Source organism: Triturus cristatus, chromosome 9 (assembly GCF_964204655.1).
Source record: "Triturus cristatus chromosome 9, aTriCri1.1, whole genome shotgun sequence".
NCBI lineage: Eukaryota > Metazoa > Chordata > Amphibia > Caudata > Salamandridae > Triturus > Triturus cristatus.
In genome coordinates this window covers 1148715530-1148736511 of record NC_140592.1, presented here as the reverse complement: position 1 = coordinate 1148736511, position 20982 = coordinate 1148715530, and the positions used below count along the sequence as shown (strand labels likewise).

General features: G+C 45.8%; 1 protein-coding gene across 8 annotated transcripts in view; it reads right to left on the bottom strand.

Moving 5' to 3' along the window:
- The window catches only part of CAPN3 (calpain 3), a 496647-nt gene that overhangs the window by 368628 nt on the left and 107037 nt on the right, over positions 1-20982 (bottom strand). For 2 of the 8 annotated variants that reach the window (XM_085627103.1, XM_085627106.1), the window contains exon 1: positions 3509-3874. The exons of the other annotated variants lie outside the window; for them this stretch is intronic. In XM_085627103.1, the coding sequence (XP_085483229.1) occupies positions 3509-3760 (252 nt within the window). In that variant the 5' untranslated portion in view covers positions 3761-3874. Of the gene's footprint in view, positions 1-3508; positions 3875-20982 lie in introns of those variants that run through there. 8 annotated transcript variants of the gene reach the window in all.

Genomic DNA, 20982 nt, shown 5'->3' with positions numbered 1-20982 from the left:
AGTTTTCACTCTTTCTCTGAGGCAAGACCTGAAAATGGAAAATAAATAAGTCTCACTCCCTAAAAATGAGTGCCAGTGTCAACCACCTGCAAGCTCTGGCACAAATTAAGCATTGAAAACGCAGCACATAGCAACAAGTGACATATCCGCAGGAGAGGGGAAGAGCATGAAGTTTTTTTCACAATGAGGATTTAAACCATTGTAAATAAGCAATACATATACAAAAGCACCATATATCCAAGGGTCGGAAAAGGTGGAAGGGATGCACTCCGGGGAAAGTCCTAAGGAACAGGTCTCAGGGTCTGTACAGAGCAAAGAGGGTGGCTAAGTAAGTGTAACACAGACATTTATTTACAACCTGTATTTAATGCGACAGTCTAGTTTTGCCAATAAAGGGGATTTGTACACATAAAATTAAACTACAACTGGTGTCGAGAGCACCATGCAATTTAGCCACTAAGAGGTCGATTACGATGTCGTTCAGAAGGGCTTTGATTCGGATTCAGGTTTGCCGAATCCGATCCGGAACCCTTGTTTCCCACTGAATCGTACACAATTCCCAACGACCGATTCCAATGCCTGGAAAGTGTTAAGGCTGTCAGAATTGGTTCCAAAAGGCATTCGGATATGTCGTGTCTTTCGGACCCGAATCGTACAACTCTATGGACTCTGTTTCTGAGCGACCGAGCGAGCGAGTACGATAACCGATTCGGACAGCCGTTCTGATTCGGTTTCTCCGGAACGAATCGGCTGCCCGAATCTGTCTTTGGGGGCCCATTGCAGGCTCCCCTTCAAACAGGGCCTTCTGAATGGGGCCTGTGGGGCTACCCAAGGGACACCCCTTTCCAACCATGCACAGTGTGGCATGCACCATGGGGTGCCCGCCACAGGATGCAAGGTTTTCCCCAGACACCCCTTTCTTCAATGGGAGCCTGTACTCTCGTTCGGAACACAGGCTCCTATTGAAGTCAATGGGAGTCTGTCCGAATCGTATCCGGAAGCATTCAGATATATCCAAATCCCTCAGTAGGACTCCCCCGATCCGAGTTGTCCGGAAAGCATTCCAGAACCGATTTGGTAGGAATGCTTTCCGAACGATATCGGAATCGACCCCTAAGTTGTTACCAAAGATAGTGGAGACCTGTGATTCCTGACATTACCATATGTTTGTACGTTAAATACAAGATGGAATTTTTCCTGGTATCTTTCCAACTTACTAAACCATGCTGTTTAACAGTTTTTACTTTGAATGAACCCAGTTCTGCCTTGCACTTCTACTCTTTTCTTATCTCATTGGTATGCGGTAAAAAAAAAAAATCAGCAGTCTCTCACCACTTGCCATGGTTCGTGATATATGAAAAAAAGGAAAAAATAAATAAATAAATAGGCAAACGTCTGTCTCTGACGTTATCACTAAAACTGTGAAGGCTTGTGAACGGATTAAACACCAATATTTGCAGCTGTGTAAACCCTGTATATTTATTTACTTACTTAGATGCAAAAATTCAGTGGAAGCTGGGAACGCTGTAGACAAGTCAAATATCGGTTTTCAAACAGCAGGCAAAACCTGTTTATGGTCATATGGTCTACATGCTCGGTCACAAAGGAATAGTGTCGAGATCACAATCGAGTGAGTAGAGGAAACAATTTTAAATGGTGATCTTAACTACCCCCTCCATAAAAACATATTGGAGTCAGGGAACCAATTCACAAAGCATTTACGAGGACTATAGGTAAGACTAAGTAAAAGCGTCCTCCAACATTGCTTTTGTAAATAAGCTCCTACTGTTGTGCAAAGAGGAAGTTTTTGAATCTGCCTGCTATAAACACGATCAGGTGAAAACTTTGTAGTTTTGAAATTTTAAAAGTGTGTAACTCACCCCACATATGTGGTCGTAGAAAGCAAAGGTGGCCAGAAGCTAGAATATTACATAAGTATGTATGTTAGGCCTTGTAATTTCTCTACTCAAATCAGTTCCAGTAGTGTAGGGGCCCTCTAGTACACATATGTCCAGTAGAGAAGGGGCCCTCTGGTACACATATGTCCAGCAGTGAAGGGGCCCTCTAGTGCACATAGGTCCAGTAGAGAAGGGGCCCTCTAGTGCACATATGTCCAGTAGCAAAGGGGCCCTCTAGTACACATAGGTGCAGTAGCCAAAGGGCCTTGAGTGCACATAAGTCCAGTAGCCAAAGGGCCCTCTAGTACACATAGGTCCAGTAGTGAAGGGGCCCTCTAGTGCACATAATTCCAGTAGCAAAAGGGGCCCACATAGGTCCAGCAGCAAAGGGGCCCTCTTGTACACTAAGCCTAATCTCTAACCTCATACGAACGCCAGAAACCCTTCTTAAAGGAGGCAACCAAGCATTTCTTCAATCAAACTCGTACTCATTTTCAATCAACCTCGTACTCATTTTGTAGCGGCGGTGCATGCTACTCTGTAGTGCATATGCCTGGTGCAATATCATGGCGCTGTGTCATGATGTCAGCAGCTGTACAGTGCACTTTCACCACTCGCTAGCCACTGTAGCGCTTCTTAAATCCGGGAGCTCTTAACATGCACTTTTGGGATTTTTTTTTTAGACCATTTGTGCTTGGCTAGTTAATTCTGGTTTGTCATAACTATTACTTAGTAAGAATTCGTACTAGTTAATGTGAAAAGCAGCATCGGTTTGGGAAGGCGGGCAGTCGGGCATTGGCCGACGGGCCGGTGCCTAAGGGTCACCAATGGGCCAGTTTTTGTCAACCGGCCCACAGAGCCTTATTGTCCTCCCCACCAGGCCACTCTAAGGGGGGGGGGGGGGGAGGAGGCAGCATCATGAGCAAAAGGATCTGAGGGGATTGCTTTCAGCAGAGTCGCTAGGATAATATTGTTCTGTCCACTGCAGACTTTATCTTGGCCTCCCGTGGGGCCGATGCAGACGCCCAGAAGCAATGTCCCACTCCCCTGCTGTGGGCCATCATCACCCCGGCTCCCCGGAGCAGCAGCTCTGTGCATTACTTCACCCCTCCCCTGCCGGGCCATCACCCTGAGGCAACAGTTGGCTGGGCTGGGGTGAGTAAGTGAATGGCCTTGCTGAGGGCCTGTCATTGGCATATCAGGGGTTGTGGCCTTTAGGCCACTTTATTTCACTTCACCCGCCCTGCAAAAATGTAGTGCTTCTAGTTTTCACCAATGTTTCAGGCTCTATGAGCTTTAAAATACATAATTTTTCAAACATTTCTCTAAAAATTAGCTCGATGAGACTAGCCAAATGCTGTTTCGTGAACGGGCGTGATCCAGACATGTGGGCCACTTCTCTGGGAGTGCCCGGGCGAATTGTAATCCCAATCCGACCCTGGTGAGAATTAAACCTTCCTTGTCCCCGCTATCAGTTCTCTGTGGTGTATACCGTGCAGTGGTTGAAAGCTGCAGCGAATCATCACACAGCGTCGTGTGCTATGATGCCGGAGTTAAGACCTGTGCGTCATCCTGCATTGCACGTGACGGTGAAAAGAAACACGACCTACCTTGGGACGCTTCCAGGCAATGTGCTTCACCTTGCTTGATTTCTGGCCCAGTTCCTTGAAGCCCAGAGACTGCACCCCAGGAGGGAAGACGTCGTCCTCGTACAACTTCTTCTTTGCCAGCGCTTCCTTCCTGAGGGCGGCGAAGTCCTGCCCCTCAAACTTCTGCGGCTTGGCCAGCGAGCCCTCTCCGTTTCTCCTCTCGCGCTCCCGTATCACGCGGTCGCAGAAGAACCCAGAGGGTGGGAAAGGCATGGCGCGGAAAACTGGGCGCCGGTCAGCTCTAGCTGGCTGCGACCAAAAGCCCGACCCCCCTGTAGCCAGGCCGCTGCCGGTGTTCTCACCTCCGTGGACAGCGCACACAAAGTGGATGCTCCCACCCAAGGGTTAATGAGGCCTACTTTAGGTCAACAATGCCTGGTTGTAACCCCAATGTGCGCGAGGCCCATGTATGAACGCGCGCAGCACGCTACTGGCTGCGTGCATGCGTGTGGCAGAGAAAGAGTTCACAAAGGCTGAACCATTTTGCCAACTTTTTGCTTTTGTTTTGGTTCCAGCCTGGCTTGCTCTGCATCAGCAGAAGGCATTCATGCCTTTAAAACCTGCACTCAATAGGCAATGACATAGATAAACACACAGCATACTCTATACGCCAGTCCCTTGCGAGTGACTGAATGCATAGGGGGCATCCCTCCACTGTCCCATTGTGTGTGTCCAGCGAAGCCTTCGACCACCGGCGCCCATCCGTCCTCTAACAGCAGGCCGCTGGGTCTGCTTCCGGTACATGCCGTCTCTCTCACGCGCATCTCCCTGGACCCGGGCGTGCGGGAGTTAATAAAAGTTATTGATTTGGAACAGCGCTGCATTCTCAGATCCGCTTAATAAAGGAAACCGCAAAAGAGCCCCAGAGTTCAATGTTTGTTGCAAACACTCAGGATGTAAACAGAAGCAGCAGCAAACTTTAGCTTTCTAATATGACAAAGATGTGGCTTCATATCTGTTTCCTAGAACCAGCAAATCAATTAAGCATCCTTTGCTACTGTTTTCGTAAAAGTGTGAAGCTAAATTATTTTGTTGCAATCCATAATGGATATATATATTCTTGCAGCAAAACAGGAAGAAACTATTTTTTCCCGCTGTTTGACGTTTACATAAAAAGAAGCCGATGGAAAAAAAAAATCTTAAAATCAGTTAGGGGTGGGCAGAATTTGCAAAATTCACTTTCGCAAATTATCGCGAAAATGTTAAAAATCTCCGCAAACACGCGTAAAATATCGCGAAGATGCAGAAGTTTTTTTCCCGCCCGTTCGCTTTATTTTCTGCGTGGTCGCGGCTCGCCAACTTACCCATGCGGTTGCTAGCGGGTGCGACCATCTTGTTTTCACTTGTCTCGCGGTGCATGATCGCGAGTAGAAGGACGTGATCGCGCGACGAATGACGTTACTGCGGGCGCGAACTGTCGCGAGACAGCGCAAATGGCTACCAACAATCCAACATCTCGTGGAGAACGCGACCGGATCAGGAAAACTTGTCGGCGAACGCGGGAATTCAGATAAGGCGATTGCGCGCACGCAAGAATGTATTATTTTACAGCGCGAGCAAGCAAAAAATTTCCGGTAAAATGCGGATTGCGGACATTTTGACATTTTGGCGCTCTCCGCGGAACGCGAAAATGTCAAATTAGCGCAATTTCCGCGAGCGGAACGGAATTTTAGCCCAGGCCTAGAATCAGTACCGTCTTCCACCTTTTTAAAGTAGAACACAATGTTTTGTTTGCGGTGTTTTATATACTGTAATAAGTAGAAATTGAACAAAATCCACGCACTACATTTGTGCCGCATTACAAACATCCTTTCGTGGCACAGGCAACAGGAGGGGATATGTGTTCCATTTTCTTTTAAACTAGCAGCAAAAAGGGTGCAAAATTAATTGGCTCCATATTTTGCATTGGTGGGACTCTATGTAATATAGCCGATCGATTATCACGTGACCTCTATACGCAGAATGTGCTAAACAAAATCATTTACACACTTAAGTCGATGATAGGTGCACAAATGGCTTGATTTATATACAGAAATGCAGATGTCATATTCTTTAGAAATGAAACTAGACTCGTAAAACTTATACTCACACATACTTTATCGAACGAGTACATATTTTCCTAGGGACACGGAGAGGCATTCCAGGGTGACAAGAGTGTGCAAACGAACAAACTATTGTTTGTAGGTTTTTGCGAATTTGCACAGCCCATTCCCACCCTGGACATGACCAGTTTTTTTTTTGTGTTTTTTGTGTGTGTTCTATACAGCGCGAACTTGACTTATATGTATCGGGTATCAGAGCTCTTTACACGAGCACCTGTTGCGTTGCACAAGGACACATTAATTTTTTGTTAGGCACTGGAGATTAAGGGCCCGATTCACAGAACTTAAGACAAAATCCTAAACTTACTACTATTTTGGTATTCACAGAAGGCACTTACTCATTTTGGTATTCACAGAAGGCACTTACTCATTTCGGTATTCACAGAAGTTAGGAGTCCTAAAGTTAGGACTCCTAAATGCCTTCTGTGAATACCGAAAGTCTTCAAATTAGGATTTTTCTCAGTTTAGGAGTCCTAAAGTTAGGAGCCCTAACTTTACTACTCATAAACTGAGAAAAATCCTAATTTTAAGACTTTCGGTATTCACAGTAGGCATTTAGGTGTCCTAAAGTTAGGAGTCCTAACTTTACTACTACTAAATTCAGAAAAATCCTAATTTTAAGGCTTTCGGTATTCACAGAAGGCATTTAGGAGACCTAAAGTTAGGACTCCTAACTTCTGTGAATACCGAAATGAGTAAGTACCTTCTGTGAATACCAAAATGGTATTTAAGTTTAGGATTTTGTCTTAAGTTAGTTCTGTGAATCGGGCCCATAGTGATTTGCTCAGAATCACAGGATGTTTGAGTGTCATTGCCAAGACTCGAACCTGGTTCCCCCGATTTGTGATCGACCGCCCTAGCCGTTAGTCTACATCCTCTCTCCATTGATTTGTCCCCAGTGATTTACTCCTGGGATGTGTAGGAGAGCTGTAGTAAATCTGGGCCAAGGTAGGGAATGGGAAGGATGGGAGGCAGAGCTGGCCTTGCAGGCACTACAGCTTGTGACCTGCTGGCCTTGGCACTTGTTAACATGAGCATTTAAACCAATACGCCATTGTGCTTGCGTATGATATCAGAATCTGGCAGATTAAGAGCAAAATGAAGAGAAACATCCTGTTCAGGGTGATCTCCAAGGGACATCATTTATGTTGTGGCCTTCTCACTTTTTCCTTTTTGTTGCTATTGGACTCTGTGCACCATGCCACTGCTTTACAGTATAGAGGTATAGGGTGTGTGATTTCCAGGCCTCAATGACTTATTTATATTTTCTGTAAGGGGATAGTAAATGGGGCAAGCAATGCACTAGTGGCTTTTAAGGTAAAAGTCATATATAGTCTTCAGTGTGTATTTACAGCACTCGCAGGTAAAAGTGCCTTTGTCATGTAGAAAAATCTACATTTTATACATTAAATAAGTCACCTCTAAAATTCGCTTTGGTAGTCCACAGCATTGGGTGCCTACTATATAAAATATGTTATACTTCTTATTGGGAATAGTGTGCCCTCACAGTGAACAATTACCCAAAAGTCGTTTTCAATGTGTTGAAAAGACTCAATTTTTGATGAACAGTCCTAGGTGTAAATGCAATTTTTACTTTAAATGTCTACCAGGGAAAACACTACAAAAATGATTCAAAGTTATTTTCCACTTAGTTTTAAATATCTTATTCAATAGTGAAAGTAGATTTTTGATAACTTTAGTGGAAAAATAATATTTAAAAAGTGTACTTGGTGCTGACTCAGAGCAAACTGGTTTATAACACATTTGCCACTCCAGAAGCCAAATAGACATTCCTGAGTTGGGAGTTAACTCTGTTCCCAACTGACAATGGCTTAACCTCTGGGCCCAGGAAAACAAGGGTGTTGTCAACAACTGGACCCTTAACAAGGATTAGCCACCCAGTAAGAGGCAGGAACAAATGACTGAATAAAGGACAGCCTTAGTGCTTCTGCTTTTGACTTTGTGATACCAAATGGGTCTGGAAGGAACTGTGGGCATTCATTCTGGCGCTCCCTCCTAGAGTTTGTGGCACAAACCCCAGCAGATGGGGAAAACCAGTTTAGACCAATAGGAGGTTACTTCATTTAAAAAGAGTCGTGTCTAGGGAGGAACAAGAGCCACTACGTATGGAAGAAGGAGGAAGGCGTCTTCTATTTTGAGCTTCTGGGAATTTTTGAAGCAAACCAAAGAGGAGGTGTTGAGAATGAAGGTGGGAATCATGTGAGAGAGAAGTTACAATTGGGTGCAGAAAAATGTCCAATTACTGGCTAGCACACAGGACAAAAGTGGCACCACACCTGCAGCACCCCCTCAGAGCATTCCTGGACCTAGGAAGACACCATCTAAAGAAAGAAATCCCTGCTAGAAGAATATGACTCACAGACTCCTGGCGCCTGCTGGCATCCATGAACTGTAAGTGCTCTCTAAGTGGCAAGTGCCTGACATCCTCTTTGACTGCCCCAGGGACACAAAAAGCAGGAGGTGAGCCCAGCTATCCACAGAGGACAGGGGGCTATAGGAGCCCCGGTTGTAGGGGGGCCTGGTGCCTCAACATGAAAGCCTGTCCTGAAGACCTGGGGGCTGCGAGTGAGAAGTGACCAGAAGCAATTTTCCCAGCAGTTGGAAAATAGTGGGACTAAGGGCCTGATTTAGAGTTCGAAGGATGGGATACTCCGTCCCAAACTTGTTACAAGTGCATTATATCCTATGGAAACTTGTACTACATCGGACAGGATATCCTTCACATTTGTGTTGGAGTATTCTGTCCTCCGAACTCTAAATCAGGACCTAAGTCATTTTGTTTACACTTTCAGAGTATTGGGCGAAGATGCTAGGGCTTGCCCAGGGAGGGTGCATCCTCAGAAATCAAGAACACCAGGTTTGTCCGCCTCAAAGCTTTTAACTGTGCTGATATCTGGTTCAATGGGCCTTTGCGGCAACGGTACCTGGCTTTGTGGAGCCTTGCCAAGCTACAGATTTAAGCAGTGCTCCACTAGTGATTCTGAGAACCAAAATAGTGATTTGGTCTGAATGCAGGAAGACGGAAACTCTATCCCACGCTGAAACATCCTTGGTTGCTATGAAATCCAGACTTGAACCGATCAGAGCTTTTGGCACCAGAATCCACAGCTCTGGCGGGAGCTCAATGACAATGTATCCAATTTCAAAGGATTCATTGCCAGCTTCAGCCTTGGACCTTGCCCTGTTGAAGACTCCAACCTTCTCCAACTAAGTCTCAAGGTAAAAACTTTGACTTGGGTTACCTGCTTGGTGTATCTGATCTCCAGCCCTTCACATTCAGTATGAAATTGTGCCTTGGTCCCAATCAACCGATCAAACTGCTACTTTACATTGGAGCATTACTCTTTGAAGATGTTTTTTGGCTTAAAACAAAAAAAAATAAAATCATATTTCTGGTTCCCCTTAACTGATTTTAATTGTTTGGTATCTTGTTCTGGTTACACGCTTCTCTACTTCTCTAAACTGGTTTGGGGATTTTATTGTGTTGTTTTCTTGACTTTAAAACTATTGGCATTGCTTGAACTTAGCGTACATTTTTCTCTGAAATGATCTGCTGCTTGTGCCATAGCTATTAGGAGTTCAGCAGAGATTATTTAAGGACTGCTTTAACCCAACATGACTGTGCTACTTAAATTGGTAAAGATAGCCCCTCCACCTTAACAACCCCACGTCTGACAGGCCAAGTTTACAAAAAATATCAGACAGGATTAGAGGTGTGCAAATCCCTAACCACTTTAACTCCTGTCTGGTGATCCGCTACCATGACAAAGGGGTGTAGTTGGAGGAGAGGGCATTGTGTTCCTGTGAACCCCCTTTGTGGAAGATTCTGCACAATGTCCCTGCAGCGAGTTTAATGCAAGAAGTGGCGGATGAGCAGGCCATGATTATGCAGCAATTGGGATGCAGCAGAGTACCGTATCCCTTCGGCACCACCAGAGAGCAGACATGAGCTGGGGGCCTTTCCTCTTCAGGCCATCTGACTTGAGATGGAGTCAATAAGTGGGGTCTATTACATTACACAAGGTGGTCAGTGTGGCTAGTGCAGGGGCACCAGTCTGAGTGAAGGGAAGAACTATAAAGACGTCTTGCCGCCCACTGCTTGGATTTGCATAGGGACCCTTAACTTCCTGCCTTGAACCATTAAGTGTTCTTACTGCAGAGACCGACATGCTCCCTTTCCTCTGTCTTTCAGGACAAACCCCAGCAGTTGGGGAAAACCAGTTTAGACCAATAGGAGGTTACTTCATTTAAAAGTGACTGTATTTTTTGACGAATGAGGGTTTAGCTATGGGGGACCTGACCACACTGGTGAAAACGGAATGCTTAAGTGAGAGGCTGCAGTGTATCAATCTGGCATCATACACACAAAGACACAATCTGAAAGTGATAAGACTGGTAGACTTCTTGGCTGGCAAATAAAGTCTCATCAACTGGAAACCCCCATGGTAGCTAATAATGATAAGGCAAGTAACCTAGCACAAACACAAGGTGCAATTAATAGATCTCCCTTCAGGAGCATCAGTGGAGCTATACAAATTTAGAGATGACCCCAGAGATTTCTTGATGAAATGGAACTACCCTGAAAACGCCAAATATATTAGAAAGAAATAGAATCTCTGAACGTGAAGCTAGAGATGCGCTGCTAGCTCTTGCGATAGGTAAGACACCAGGGTCTGACCGATTGCCCACTGAATTCTACACCCCTTATGCTGCTCACTTGACCCTTAGGTTGACTAAACTGTTTTAAGTAATTGACTGTACATCACCTGACAACAACAAAATCAAGCCATTATTGTCTCCATTTTAAAACCAGGGTGAGACCTTTCAACTATGATCTCATAATGCTCACTTTCGAGCTTAAATTCAGAATAATAATAGTGGATAGGCTACTTGATAGCCTGCCAGGGCCAATACATCAATATCAAAATGGGCAGTACCTCTCTGAACATCAGGATGTTTGACAGAATACTAGAGAGGGCTTCCCATTGCTTATATCGCTCCACCTGTATGCCCTCAGTTTTGGAGCAGACTTTGATATGCTAAATTGGCGCTATACAATAGCGGTACTGAAAAATACCTTTGTTATCTTATGGCAAGTGATTACCTGGGTTAAGCTCTTCCAAGCTACACTTAAGGACAAGGTGATAATGGGTCAAAACAGATCAGATTTGTAGGGTGGGTAAAGGCACAGAGCAGCATGGCCTTCTCTTGATGTGCGAGTGCTGGCTTCACCCCACCTTTTACTGTCGATTCTTGGAACTGGCCAGCAAGAAGGAGCCCCAGATGCCTCCCTGGTTCAACACCACCCAGTCTTGGATATCGAAGATCAAAAGCTCACCCTGGCTTGGTGCTTCCAACCCAGCCATTGCCTCTGGATGCCCAGAGGTGATACCAACTTCTAGACTTGGCCCTCTGTGCATGTCCATCCCTGTACCTTTTGACTTAACCCTTCTGTTTGGCTGAATATGTTTTTGTTGGTCTTAGGACTCTCCGCACTTTACCACTGCTAAACAGTGCTAAAGTGCTTATGCTCTCTCCTTTAACCATGGTGAAATTGGCTTTCACCCAATTGACTCATTTAATTTACTTTTAAGTCCGTAGTAAAGTGGTACTACAGGTACCCATGGCCTATAATTTAATTGTTACTAGTGGGCCTGCAGCACTCATAGTGCCATTCACTTAAGTAGCCTTGTTAAACATGTCTCAGGCCTGCCATTGCAGCCTATGTTTGCAGTTTTAAACTGCCATTTCCGCCTGGCAAAGTAAACCTTTTGCCAAGCCTAAAACTACCTTTTCCCCCTAAGCTAGGCTCTTAACAGTCAATAGGGCAGGGTGCATTGTATTTAAAATGTTGGACATGTACTTTTTTTGTTTTACATACCCTGGTAGTGAAAAACTCCTAAATTTGTTTTTCACTACTGCAAGGCCTACCTCTCCCATAAGCTAACATTGCGTTACCTTATTACATTTAATAAGTGATAAGATTTGTGTGGGAGCAGGTAGGAATGTCATGTTTGGTGATACATGAACTGTAATTTAAAAAACACTTTAATGGTAAAGTTGGCTATTAAGACACAATGCCACTTTTAAAAAGTTGACCTTTTCTTGTCCTAACCATTTGGTGCCTGCAGCCTGTTCATGGGTCACATGGCTCGTGGTAGTTGGCCTTTGTGCATTCCTGCAGGACAGCAACACAATAGAGGGTCTGGGTGTTGGCAGGATGGGTCATCTCTCAAAGTTGTCACCTACTTGCAATTAAATGGGGCAGCCTCAGCACACACACTAGCCTGTAGTGCCCCCGCTCCCACAGACAGGGACTAGAGCAGTGAGGCAGGAAATTCCAGACATCTCTGTAGGGGGAACCTCCAGAAGTTTCTCCCACTTCAAAGTGGGCACCAGTTATAAAAATGGGACTATCAGACCCACTCTTCAGTACACTCCTGGACCAGTGGATACTACAGAAGAAGAACACCCTGTTGCCCTGTGCTTGAGGTCTGTCCTGCTGTCTGAGAAGGAAGACAAGACCTGCCACCTTTATCCCAGTGATTCCAAGGGCAACTGACTGACCTCTTGTTCTGAGCTACAGGGACATATACTCCAGAGGCCTCCCTGCAACTGACCTACTGCACTGGACCTGCCTGAGACCTGCTGGCCACTGCTGGAGTCCATTCTTGATCCCCAAGTGGTGCCTCCCCAGGTCTTAGACAGTTGACTGGTATCAGAGAGAGAGCCCCTGCTGGTATAACTTAAGGTTCCACCAAATCCAGCATGAAGTGATGCAAAGCATCACAAAGCATCACAGCACCTCACAGCTCCTCATCAGAACCAATGTAGAATGATGCAGGACGTTGCATCGCAGCCCTTGCAGCTCCTCATCGGAAACAATGCCAAACAAAGTAAAACCTCACAAAGCAACGTTGGCCAGCCCGTGCATGAAAGACGTAAGGTAAAATCCCCAGCAAGACAACCTGGTCCTGTGCTTGACCAGCGCTCCATTGTGGCCAGCCTGAATTTGTGACTTTGTCCCGGTCCAGCGCAGCCAGATACCCTCAGTTGGCGCTACTTTCATTTAAGTCTTTAAAACTGTATAACTCTAGTTCTACAAATTTGATTTTTGTGGTTTTGATGTCAAATAATCTACTATATTGATTCTATTTTCCCAAATTGGTGCAGGAGTTTTCTTGTGCTATGTTTTCACTTCATTACGGTTTGTGTGCTGCATAAATACTTTACACACTGCCTCTAAGTTAAGCCTGACTGCTTTTGTGCCAAGCTACCAGTGGGTTAAGCATAGGTTAATTTAGTGCCTTTATGTGGTTCACCCCAACGGGGATTGCAGCTCCTGCTTGAGAAGAGATCACACCCCATCAACCAACAACACAATTTCTCACATCAGCTCTCCTGGAACTCAGCCCTATTTACCTGAGGTGGTTTAAGCCCTTCTGCCATGCACACTGAGGTCAGTGCCCAGGAAACCCTTGCTAGAGCCACCGACCAGTTTTCAATCGATTAGCAACTGATCATAGTAGCTGGCTAAATCATCATCGAGCAGGCCGCCCCTGCACAAGGATGTCAACTGTGCATCCTTGTCTTGGCTCCAGAAAGGCAGGCTTGGAGAAAACAATCCAGCAGACAGGGCAGCCGTGGATTACGGCCAGCCATCCCGGGCTCTTTTGGCACCCATGGAGAACAACCAGAAGACCAACAGGTCCCTAGTACTTTGTCCCTAATAATTGGAAGGAAAGGCACCTGCCTTTTTTTAGTAATGTATGCACATCAAGTGACGGAGGGGGCCATCTGAGCAACCGCATCCAGCCACCTGCAGCCCTGGCTGTCATTGAAGAGTCAAAAGAGCCCTGATCGAGATTTGCGGGACAGTTCAGTCATCTGGGCGCACAATGCATTCCTATGACGTGCACAACCAGATGCTTGGATACTATTAAGCATATCATGAAGAATGGCCATCTGGTTACATCTTATGAAACAGATTCCACTAGCCCTCAGAGGGGCCAATCTGCCGGTGAGGGATTCTGTTTGCCAGGTTCTCAGAGCCTCAGCTGGGCCTCAAGCATGGGACTGTGGGGGTTTTGTGGAGCTCTGACCCAGAGGCCAAGCACACCTTTTAACCCCAACGAAGGAGAGATCTCCCAGCATCTGCGGTACCATGTCCCAGGCATTTTATAACAGAGCAGGCCAGAGAAGGGGGCCCAGAGCTGATGGGTTCTAGCCCTAGGCCAGCCACATCTCTGATCCAGGGCCCAGCAACAGCTTCCTAATGTGGACAAGCAAGGGATACCACCCGGGACTGCAGGATTCTGTCCTGGGCACTTTGCAACATGTGGTCCCAGGGCTGCGGTCTTCCACCCATGAGTCAGCTAGAGTCCTGACCCAAAGCCCAGTCACAGCTTCCTAACCCAGCCAAGCAGAGGAGGCCTACCCAAGGCAGCAGGACCCTGTGCTGGACACTTTGAGACACAGCGAGTCAGAGAATGGAGCCCAGGGCTGAAGGATTCCAGCCTCAGATCAGCTAAACTTCTGACCTGCGGGTGGTCATAGCTTCTTAACCCGACCAAGCAGGTGAGACCTCCTGGTGCCTACTGGACCCGGTCTCAGACACTTAGCAACACGGCAGGCTTCAGAATGTCTGCAAGGGCCAGGGGCCTCCACTACTGATCCTGCTAGAGCTCGGGAGGCCCTCTCACAGGTTCTTATCCGTGCCAAGTACGGGAGACATCCTTAAGTCTGTGGAACCCGGTCCCGGGCTGTAAGTAACAATATGGGCCCAAGAAAGAAGCCCCGGGCTGGGGGCCTCCACCCTGGGCCAGCTAGAGATCTGACCCAGGCCCAGTCAGAGCTTTTCACCCAGTCAAGAAGGGGAGCCCTCTTGGTGCCTCTGGGACAACGTCCCAAGCAGTTTGCAACAGGGTAAGCCAGCGAATGGAGCCAAGACAGAGGTACTTGTGAGAGATCTGATCATGGGCCCAGTCAGAGCTTCTTAACCTGGCAAAGCAGGAGTGCCGTCCCAGTGCCTGAGGAACCACATCCTGGCCTCTAACTGACCTGGAGACGCTATGAAGGGAGTCCAGAGCTATGGGGTTTCGAACTTGGGCCTGCTGGATCTATGACCTTTAGGAGCCACATCCCATCCACTTTGCAACTGACCATAGTCCCCAGGAGCCCAGTCCGAGTTTCTTTTCCTGGTGAAGCAAGGGAACCCTTCCAGGGCCTGCAGAAGACAACCCTGGGCACTCTGAGACAAGGTGGACTGGCCCATGGACTCCCAAGGATCCTCACCTGGGCCAACCAGAACTCGGACTGGTACCCAATCAGGGCTCTCAAGCCTGGCAAAGGAGGGGTGCCCTTCTCAGGCACTCTGCTACATGGCAGTCCAGCACATGGACACCAGGTGTGGCCCACCAGACCTCTGGCCTGGGGCCCTGATAGAGCTTTCCAACCCAGGAAGAGTAGAGACTGGCCACCTGGTCACTTGGATAGAGCTGCCATGACCGTTGCATCATCCGGGTAAAGCAATCAGATGGACAGCAGGTTACCCACACCCATGTTAGTGTGGTAAATGTCTAATAAGCGTAATTCTACAACCCCCTAATTGTAATTTTGCACCCCCTCAATCGTAACCAGGTATAGCCCAAGTGCAACTGATTATATATATATATACACACATATATATATATGTGTGATCAAGGCCGTTGTATCGGCCGAAACGCGTCATGGCAAGAGAGCAATCAAATAATTCTTTATTTGCCACTAAGAGGAGTTTGCTCGTTCCTTTTCGCCGCTTTTGGAGGTTCAGGAATGTTTGGAATTCACATATATATATATACATATATATATATATACACATTACCTACTGGCGGTCGCCAGTAGGTAGTTATAGTTAGGACCACGTTTCCATAGGAAATCCGCAACATTCTATTTTGAATAACTTTGGCGCCGGTCGACGAATCCTCGCGAATTTTTCAAAATAGGTGGGGCGCTACCCTCCGCTCCTACCCTGAAAGTCTCGGGGGGATTCGTCAAGCGGGGGCTGAGATAAAAGGGGGGTCCCAAAACGCGTTTTTCCCATGCATTTTTCCATAGGACCTTTAGACAGGGCTACAGCCCGAACGGCTGAACAGAATTACTTGAAATTTGGCAGAGAGGTAGTCCTCAGGTCAAGGAAGTGCCTTTTGTAGGTTTGGTGTAAATCTGTTCAGTAGATTCTGAGAAAATAGCCTTTAAATCAATATATATATCTGAGCCAGCTTACGGTGCGCTTACGGTACGCTTACCGTACGCGTACGGTGGCGTGCGCGAGCGCGATTCTGATTGGCTCTTAGATCTTAGTAAACATTCGAATCGGCCGAAACCAGGAAGCGGCGGCCGCCATTTTCTCTCTCGCACTGAGAGTGATGATGAAAATACAAAGCACAAAAACATGTAAAGGGGCTGTTTAGACAGCTCCCACACACATAGCCATGTTGAGGGAGTCCCCAAAGATCCCCCAAGGCCAAAAACGGATTTTTTTTTCCCGCTAATTTCGCCGATTACGCTTACCGTACGCGTACGGTAAAAAATGATATGAAAAAAAAATTATCCACACTCTCCCCACCCCGTGTGCAATTGGTGGCCGAAGGCAACCAATTGTGCAAGGCTTATAACAGATGAGATAAACTATAATATTTAAAATAAAAAAAAAAAAAAAATTATCCACACTCTGTCCACCCCGTGTGCAAATGGTGCCCGAAGGGCACCATTTGTTCATGGCTTATAAAAATTACGAAAAATTAAAATATTACCTTTCAAAACGAAGTGCATCATATGTCCTCCATGTGCGCACGGTGCGCGAAGCGCATCGTGCGTACATGGCCCATCTAGCGTAACGTGGGCACGCGGTGCGCTTAGCGCACCGCGTGCCCACCGTGCGTGCACGGCACTAACTGCGTAAAGTGGGCGCGCGGTGCGCGAAGCGCACCACGTGCTTACTGTGCGCGCACGGTGCGCGAAGCGCACCGTGCGCGCACGGAACGAACTGCGTTAAGTGGGCGCGCACGCCACGAATGGCGTAAAGTAACTTAGCATTTAAAAAAACATACAAATTCACTGAAAAAACCATAGGTTTCACACACGTTATAGTTAGGAATTAGCATTTAAAAAACCTTGCAAATTCACTGAAAAAACCATAGGTTTCACACATGTTATAGTTAGCGGAAATTTTACTGATAAAAAACCAATGAAATTCCCCCGTTATAGATAGTGGAGGCAACGATAACTCACGCGACCGCAATCTTCTGCTGATGACATATGTGTCTTTATGAGAAAAAAATATTTGTAATATATGTATAGCTAAAAATGTATGGAAGAAGACATGGGCAAATAAGTGTCTAAATACAGTATTAGCATCAGCAGAGGATTGCGGTCGCGTGAGTTATAGTTGCCTGCACTAACTATAACGGGGGAATTTCATTGGTTTTTTATCAGTAAAATTTCCGCTAACTATAACATGTGTGAAACCTATGGTTTTTTCAGTGAATATATATATATATACATACACACACATACATATACATATATATACATATACATACAGATACATATACATATCATGTCACTAATATGAGATGTGCTTCTAATTTAAATCTTGGCACACACTGAGCGGGACTTTTCTCCACATATAGCGGTTCAGTTTGCGCTACAATGATGGGCTGTGCTTTTCTTTGTCATTTTATGTTATTTTAATTTATAGTACTTTCCACACCAAGCAACTACAAGAGGGGCATGTAAACTTATTTGTGTATGAAAATTACCTTTTACTAATGCTGGCTTGAATGTGGAGCGAGTCTTTTTTCTTATATGTTAATGACTCTTTTTTCTATGTTTATTTTTAAATTTGCTGGGTCATACCTGTTTGCAAATGCATATATTAGTATCCACTTCCTGCCTAAGAAGTGACTTTGACAAAGACCGTGAGGTTGAAACGCATCAGTCAATAAATATTTTTCTCTACCTGCAAACCTGAGTGCGACTCTTTCCTTGCTGTTGATAGACAGGAGGGCTTCTTCGCATGTTAATGCGGGTCCGGCGCCCGCCTGCTCGCACCAACCCCACCTTGTGGATGTGATCGGATGAAATGCTGGAGATTTGGCTGATGTTTACTATCCCGATTCCCACCGCCGCTACGCGAAAAATTGTGTCTGCTGAACCTGAAAAGTATTGGGACTGTCTTCCTGGCAACGTGAGGAGCTTGTAAGGGGAGCGGATCGCGAAAGCGAAAGAAAATTGAGCTCAGCGGTTGCTGGCTCTTTCCGCTCTCGGAGGCTCTGCAACACGTCCGGTATGTCCCATCTCTATGGTTAAAGCGGCAGGGGTGGTCCGCTTGCTGCCCGACCTGGTTGAGTTCAACTGGGAAAGGCATGATTACGGAGGAGGTTTGCTACAGGAAGAGTCTATTGTTGTGGAAAATCCTTACGTGGAAGGCTTTGCTGCTTTGTTAGCGGCATTTTGGGAGCCAATAACTGTGCAGTGTTGTGGCAGGAGTTTTCTTTGCGATATTTACACGTCACCTCTGCGGCGGGATTTTCGAATCAAACCGCCTAGTGAATTTGAGGTTTGTGTGCTTTTGCCGATTCTGATTGTGCCACTACTGTTGCCTTTGTTTTGAGGATTGCGACTTTTACAAACTTTGAACCATTGTAGCCAATGCCTACCTTCTGTTCACGGACTTTATCCCCGTTATAGACTTTGTGTTATCCAGCACTTGTGCAGCTGTATTGTATACAGCCAGGAGATAATCTTGTCCGATTTTGAACACTCATGACCAGTGACAGCTGTATTTCCCAACCGTCCCCGATGTGAAGGAAACCCGGGAGCAATTACCGGGGTTAACGTCTTAAATATCGTCACCAGGGGTTTTGAGGAAAGAGAGACTTTCGTATTGGTATTTGGCCTGTCATAGACTTTTCGCTAGGAAATATCGTATGTAAGCGATCAGTGGAAATCCACCGTTATCATGAGTGAGGCAGTCCGGAAACGGATGGATGTTGCAAAATCTTTATTTGCGCTCCACATGCAGACAAATGCTGGAAATGTTAGCTAAATATGCAGCCCTCGAATTGGACCAAGTTGAGACAGAAATTAAAACGCTCCGTGAGATGCTGGATAAACATGAGTCTCAGAATGAGATAGTTTCTTTTCTAAAAGACATGGATGCCAGGCTTCTCAAGTATGAAGAGGGCATCAAGTCTAAGAAGCGTTGGAAATTCATAAGCGATCGTAATGACTATGCCCAAGGCCGCATACTAACCTTTGGTCGCAAATATGATTCAGCCAGAAGAAATTTAGCGCAATCAGAGATGGCACGCACAGTGGAACCAGGAACCTCTGAGTCTAGTTCGGATGTTCCATCAGATCTGGAAGAAACACCTGGTGCATTGGCACCAGTGAGAGGTCCCTTTCCTTCTCTTACTGAATACCGTTTTTTACGGGAAAGCCTGGGTGGAAGAAAGAAACCACACAGGGAAAGAGGAAAAGGCGGAAACAACGGTCAACAAAAAGACAAACCAGGAGAGGAGGCAAAGGCCAAAGACAGCGAGAGGCCCTATGGGAAAGGACAATGGCGTTCCAAGCGCAACAAGTGATGGGTGAGCAAGCTAATATTAATAATCCTTCTATTATTAATATCTCCTCCCACAACCTTACAGATGGGGAACGTGCAGTGTTAGAACTTGGCTTATCCTTCTGCCCTATTGCGAACTTTAACTTTCCAAGGGCACCTATTGACATTTTTCTGTTTATTAGAAAATTAAAACTGCTTAAAGTCCATTCTCTGAAACAAAGTGGGTCTGCTTCTGTATCAATTTTACCACCTAACACTCAGAGCCCTGCCCTTGACCCTCTGACTATACAATATATTGGTCTCTTGGCTGCGGCAAGAGAAATTGAGTTAGGTAGTAAAGACTGGGTTTCAGATCAGGACCTTTTGATTAGTATGGGTATCACTGTTGACCATAAATCGAGGAATGATTTTAAGCCCAAATCAAGATTTAACCCAGTGACCCTACATGATGGAATCGATACGTATCATGAAACGATTCTATCGGAACTAATGGAGTTATGGGAGAAACAGAATAATTCATTTGGTAGCAATCTTACACCTGAGCAGAAGGGGGGCCTTGAATCCCTGCAGAATGACAAATCATTTATCATCAAGCCCTCGGACAAGGGGGGCAACGTTGTGTTGTGGGACATCAACAAGTATAAAACTGAAGCAACACGGCAGCTGGAATTCTCAGGTAGTTATCTAAGATCTAGCCAAGCTGAGTATAAGAACACTATTGTCCAATATCACCAACTGTTAGAGACCTGGCTTGGGCAAGGGACCCTGAGACGTAATGAATTTCTTTTTCTGATGACCAAGAAACCAGCTGCCCCGGTGTTCTATATGCTCCCCAAGGTGCATAAAAATCTGGTCAATCCACCTGGGAAACACATTATTGCGGCCAATCAAAGCCTACTGGAAAACTCTTCCATAAATCTTGACTTTTTTCTTTGTGGTTATGTTTTTAATTTACCATTCTATTGTAGGGACACTATGGACTTCCTCTCCAAAATACAGGAAATTTCATGGAAAGCCTCATATGTTCGTGCCACCACTGATGTGGTGTCATTGTACACCTGCATCGAACATGATCTTGGCCTTGAAGCCTGTAAATATTTTATGCGTGATAGCCCTATCTCCAGTTTTGATCACACTGTATAATTGTTGGACATGTTACATTTTTGCCTGCATAACAACTGTTTTTTATTTGGGGACACTTGGTACAAGCAGTACACAGGTACTGCGATGGGAAGTTGCATCGCACCTAGTTATGCCTGTATTTTTATGGGTTGGTGGGAGGCGGAGCATCTCTGGGATCAGGACAATGTGTGTTACTCTGACAATGTAATCCTGTGGACCCGCTACATTGACGATATTTTTCCAACTTGAGATGGTCTACAGGATTTACTACAGGATTTTATTGCTGGACTTTCCACTAATAGCCTTAATCTTAGGTTCACCAGTAAGATTGACACCACCACCATAGAATTTTTAGATGTCTTAGTGGAAATTCTTGACGACACTGTACACACAAGCCTGTTCAGAAAGGCTACTGCCGGGAACAGCATCTTACACGCGCGTAGTCATCACCCAGAAGGCCTGAAAAGGAGCATCCCTTATGGGGAGCTCCTTAGAGCAAAGCGTAATTGCAGTACCCAGCAGGCTTGGTCTAAAGAACAGAGCAATATGGTCGGCCGTTTTAAGACACAGGGCTATTC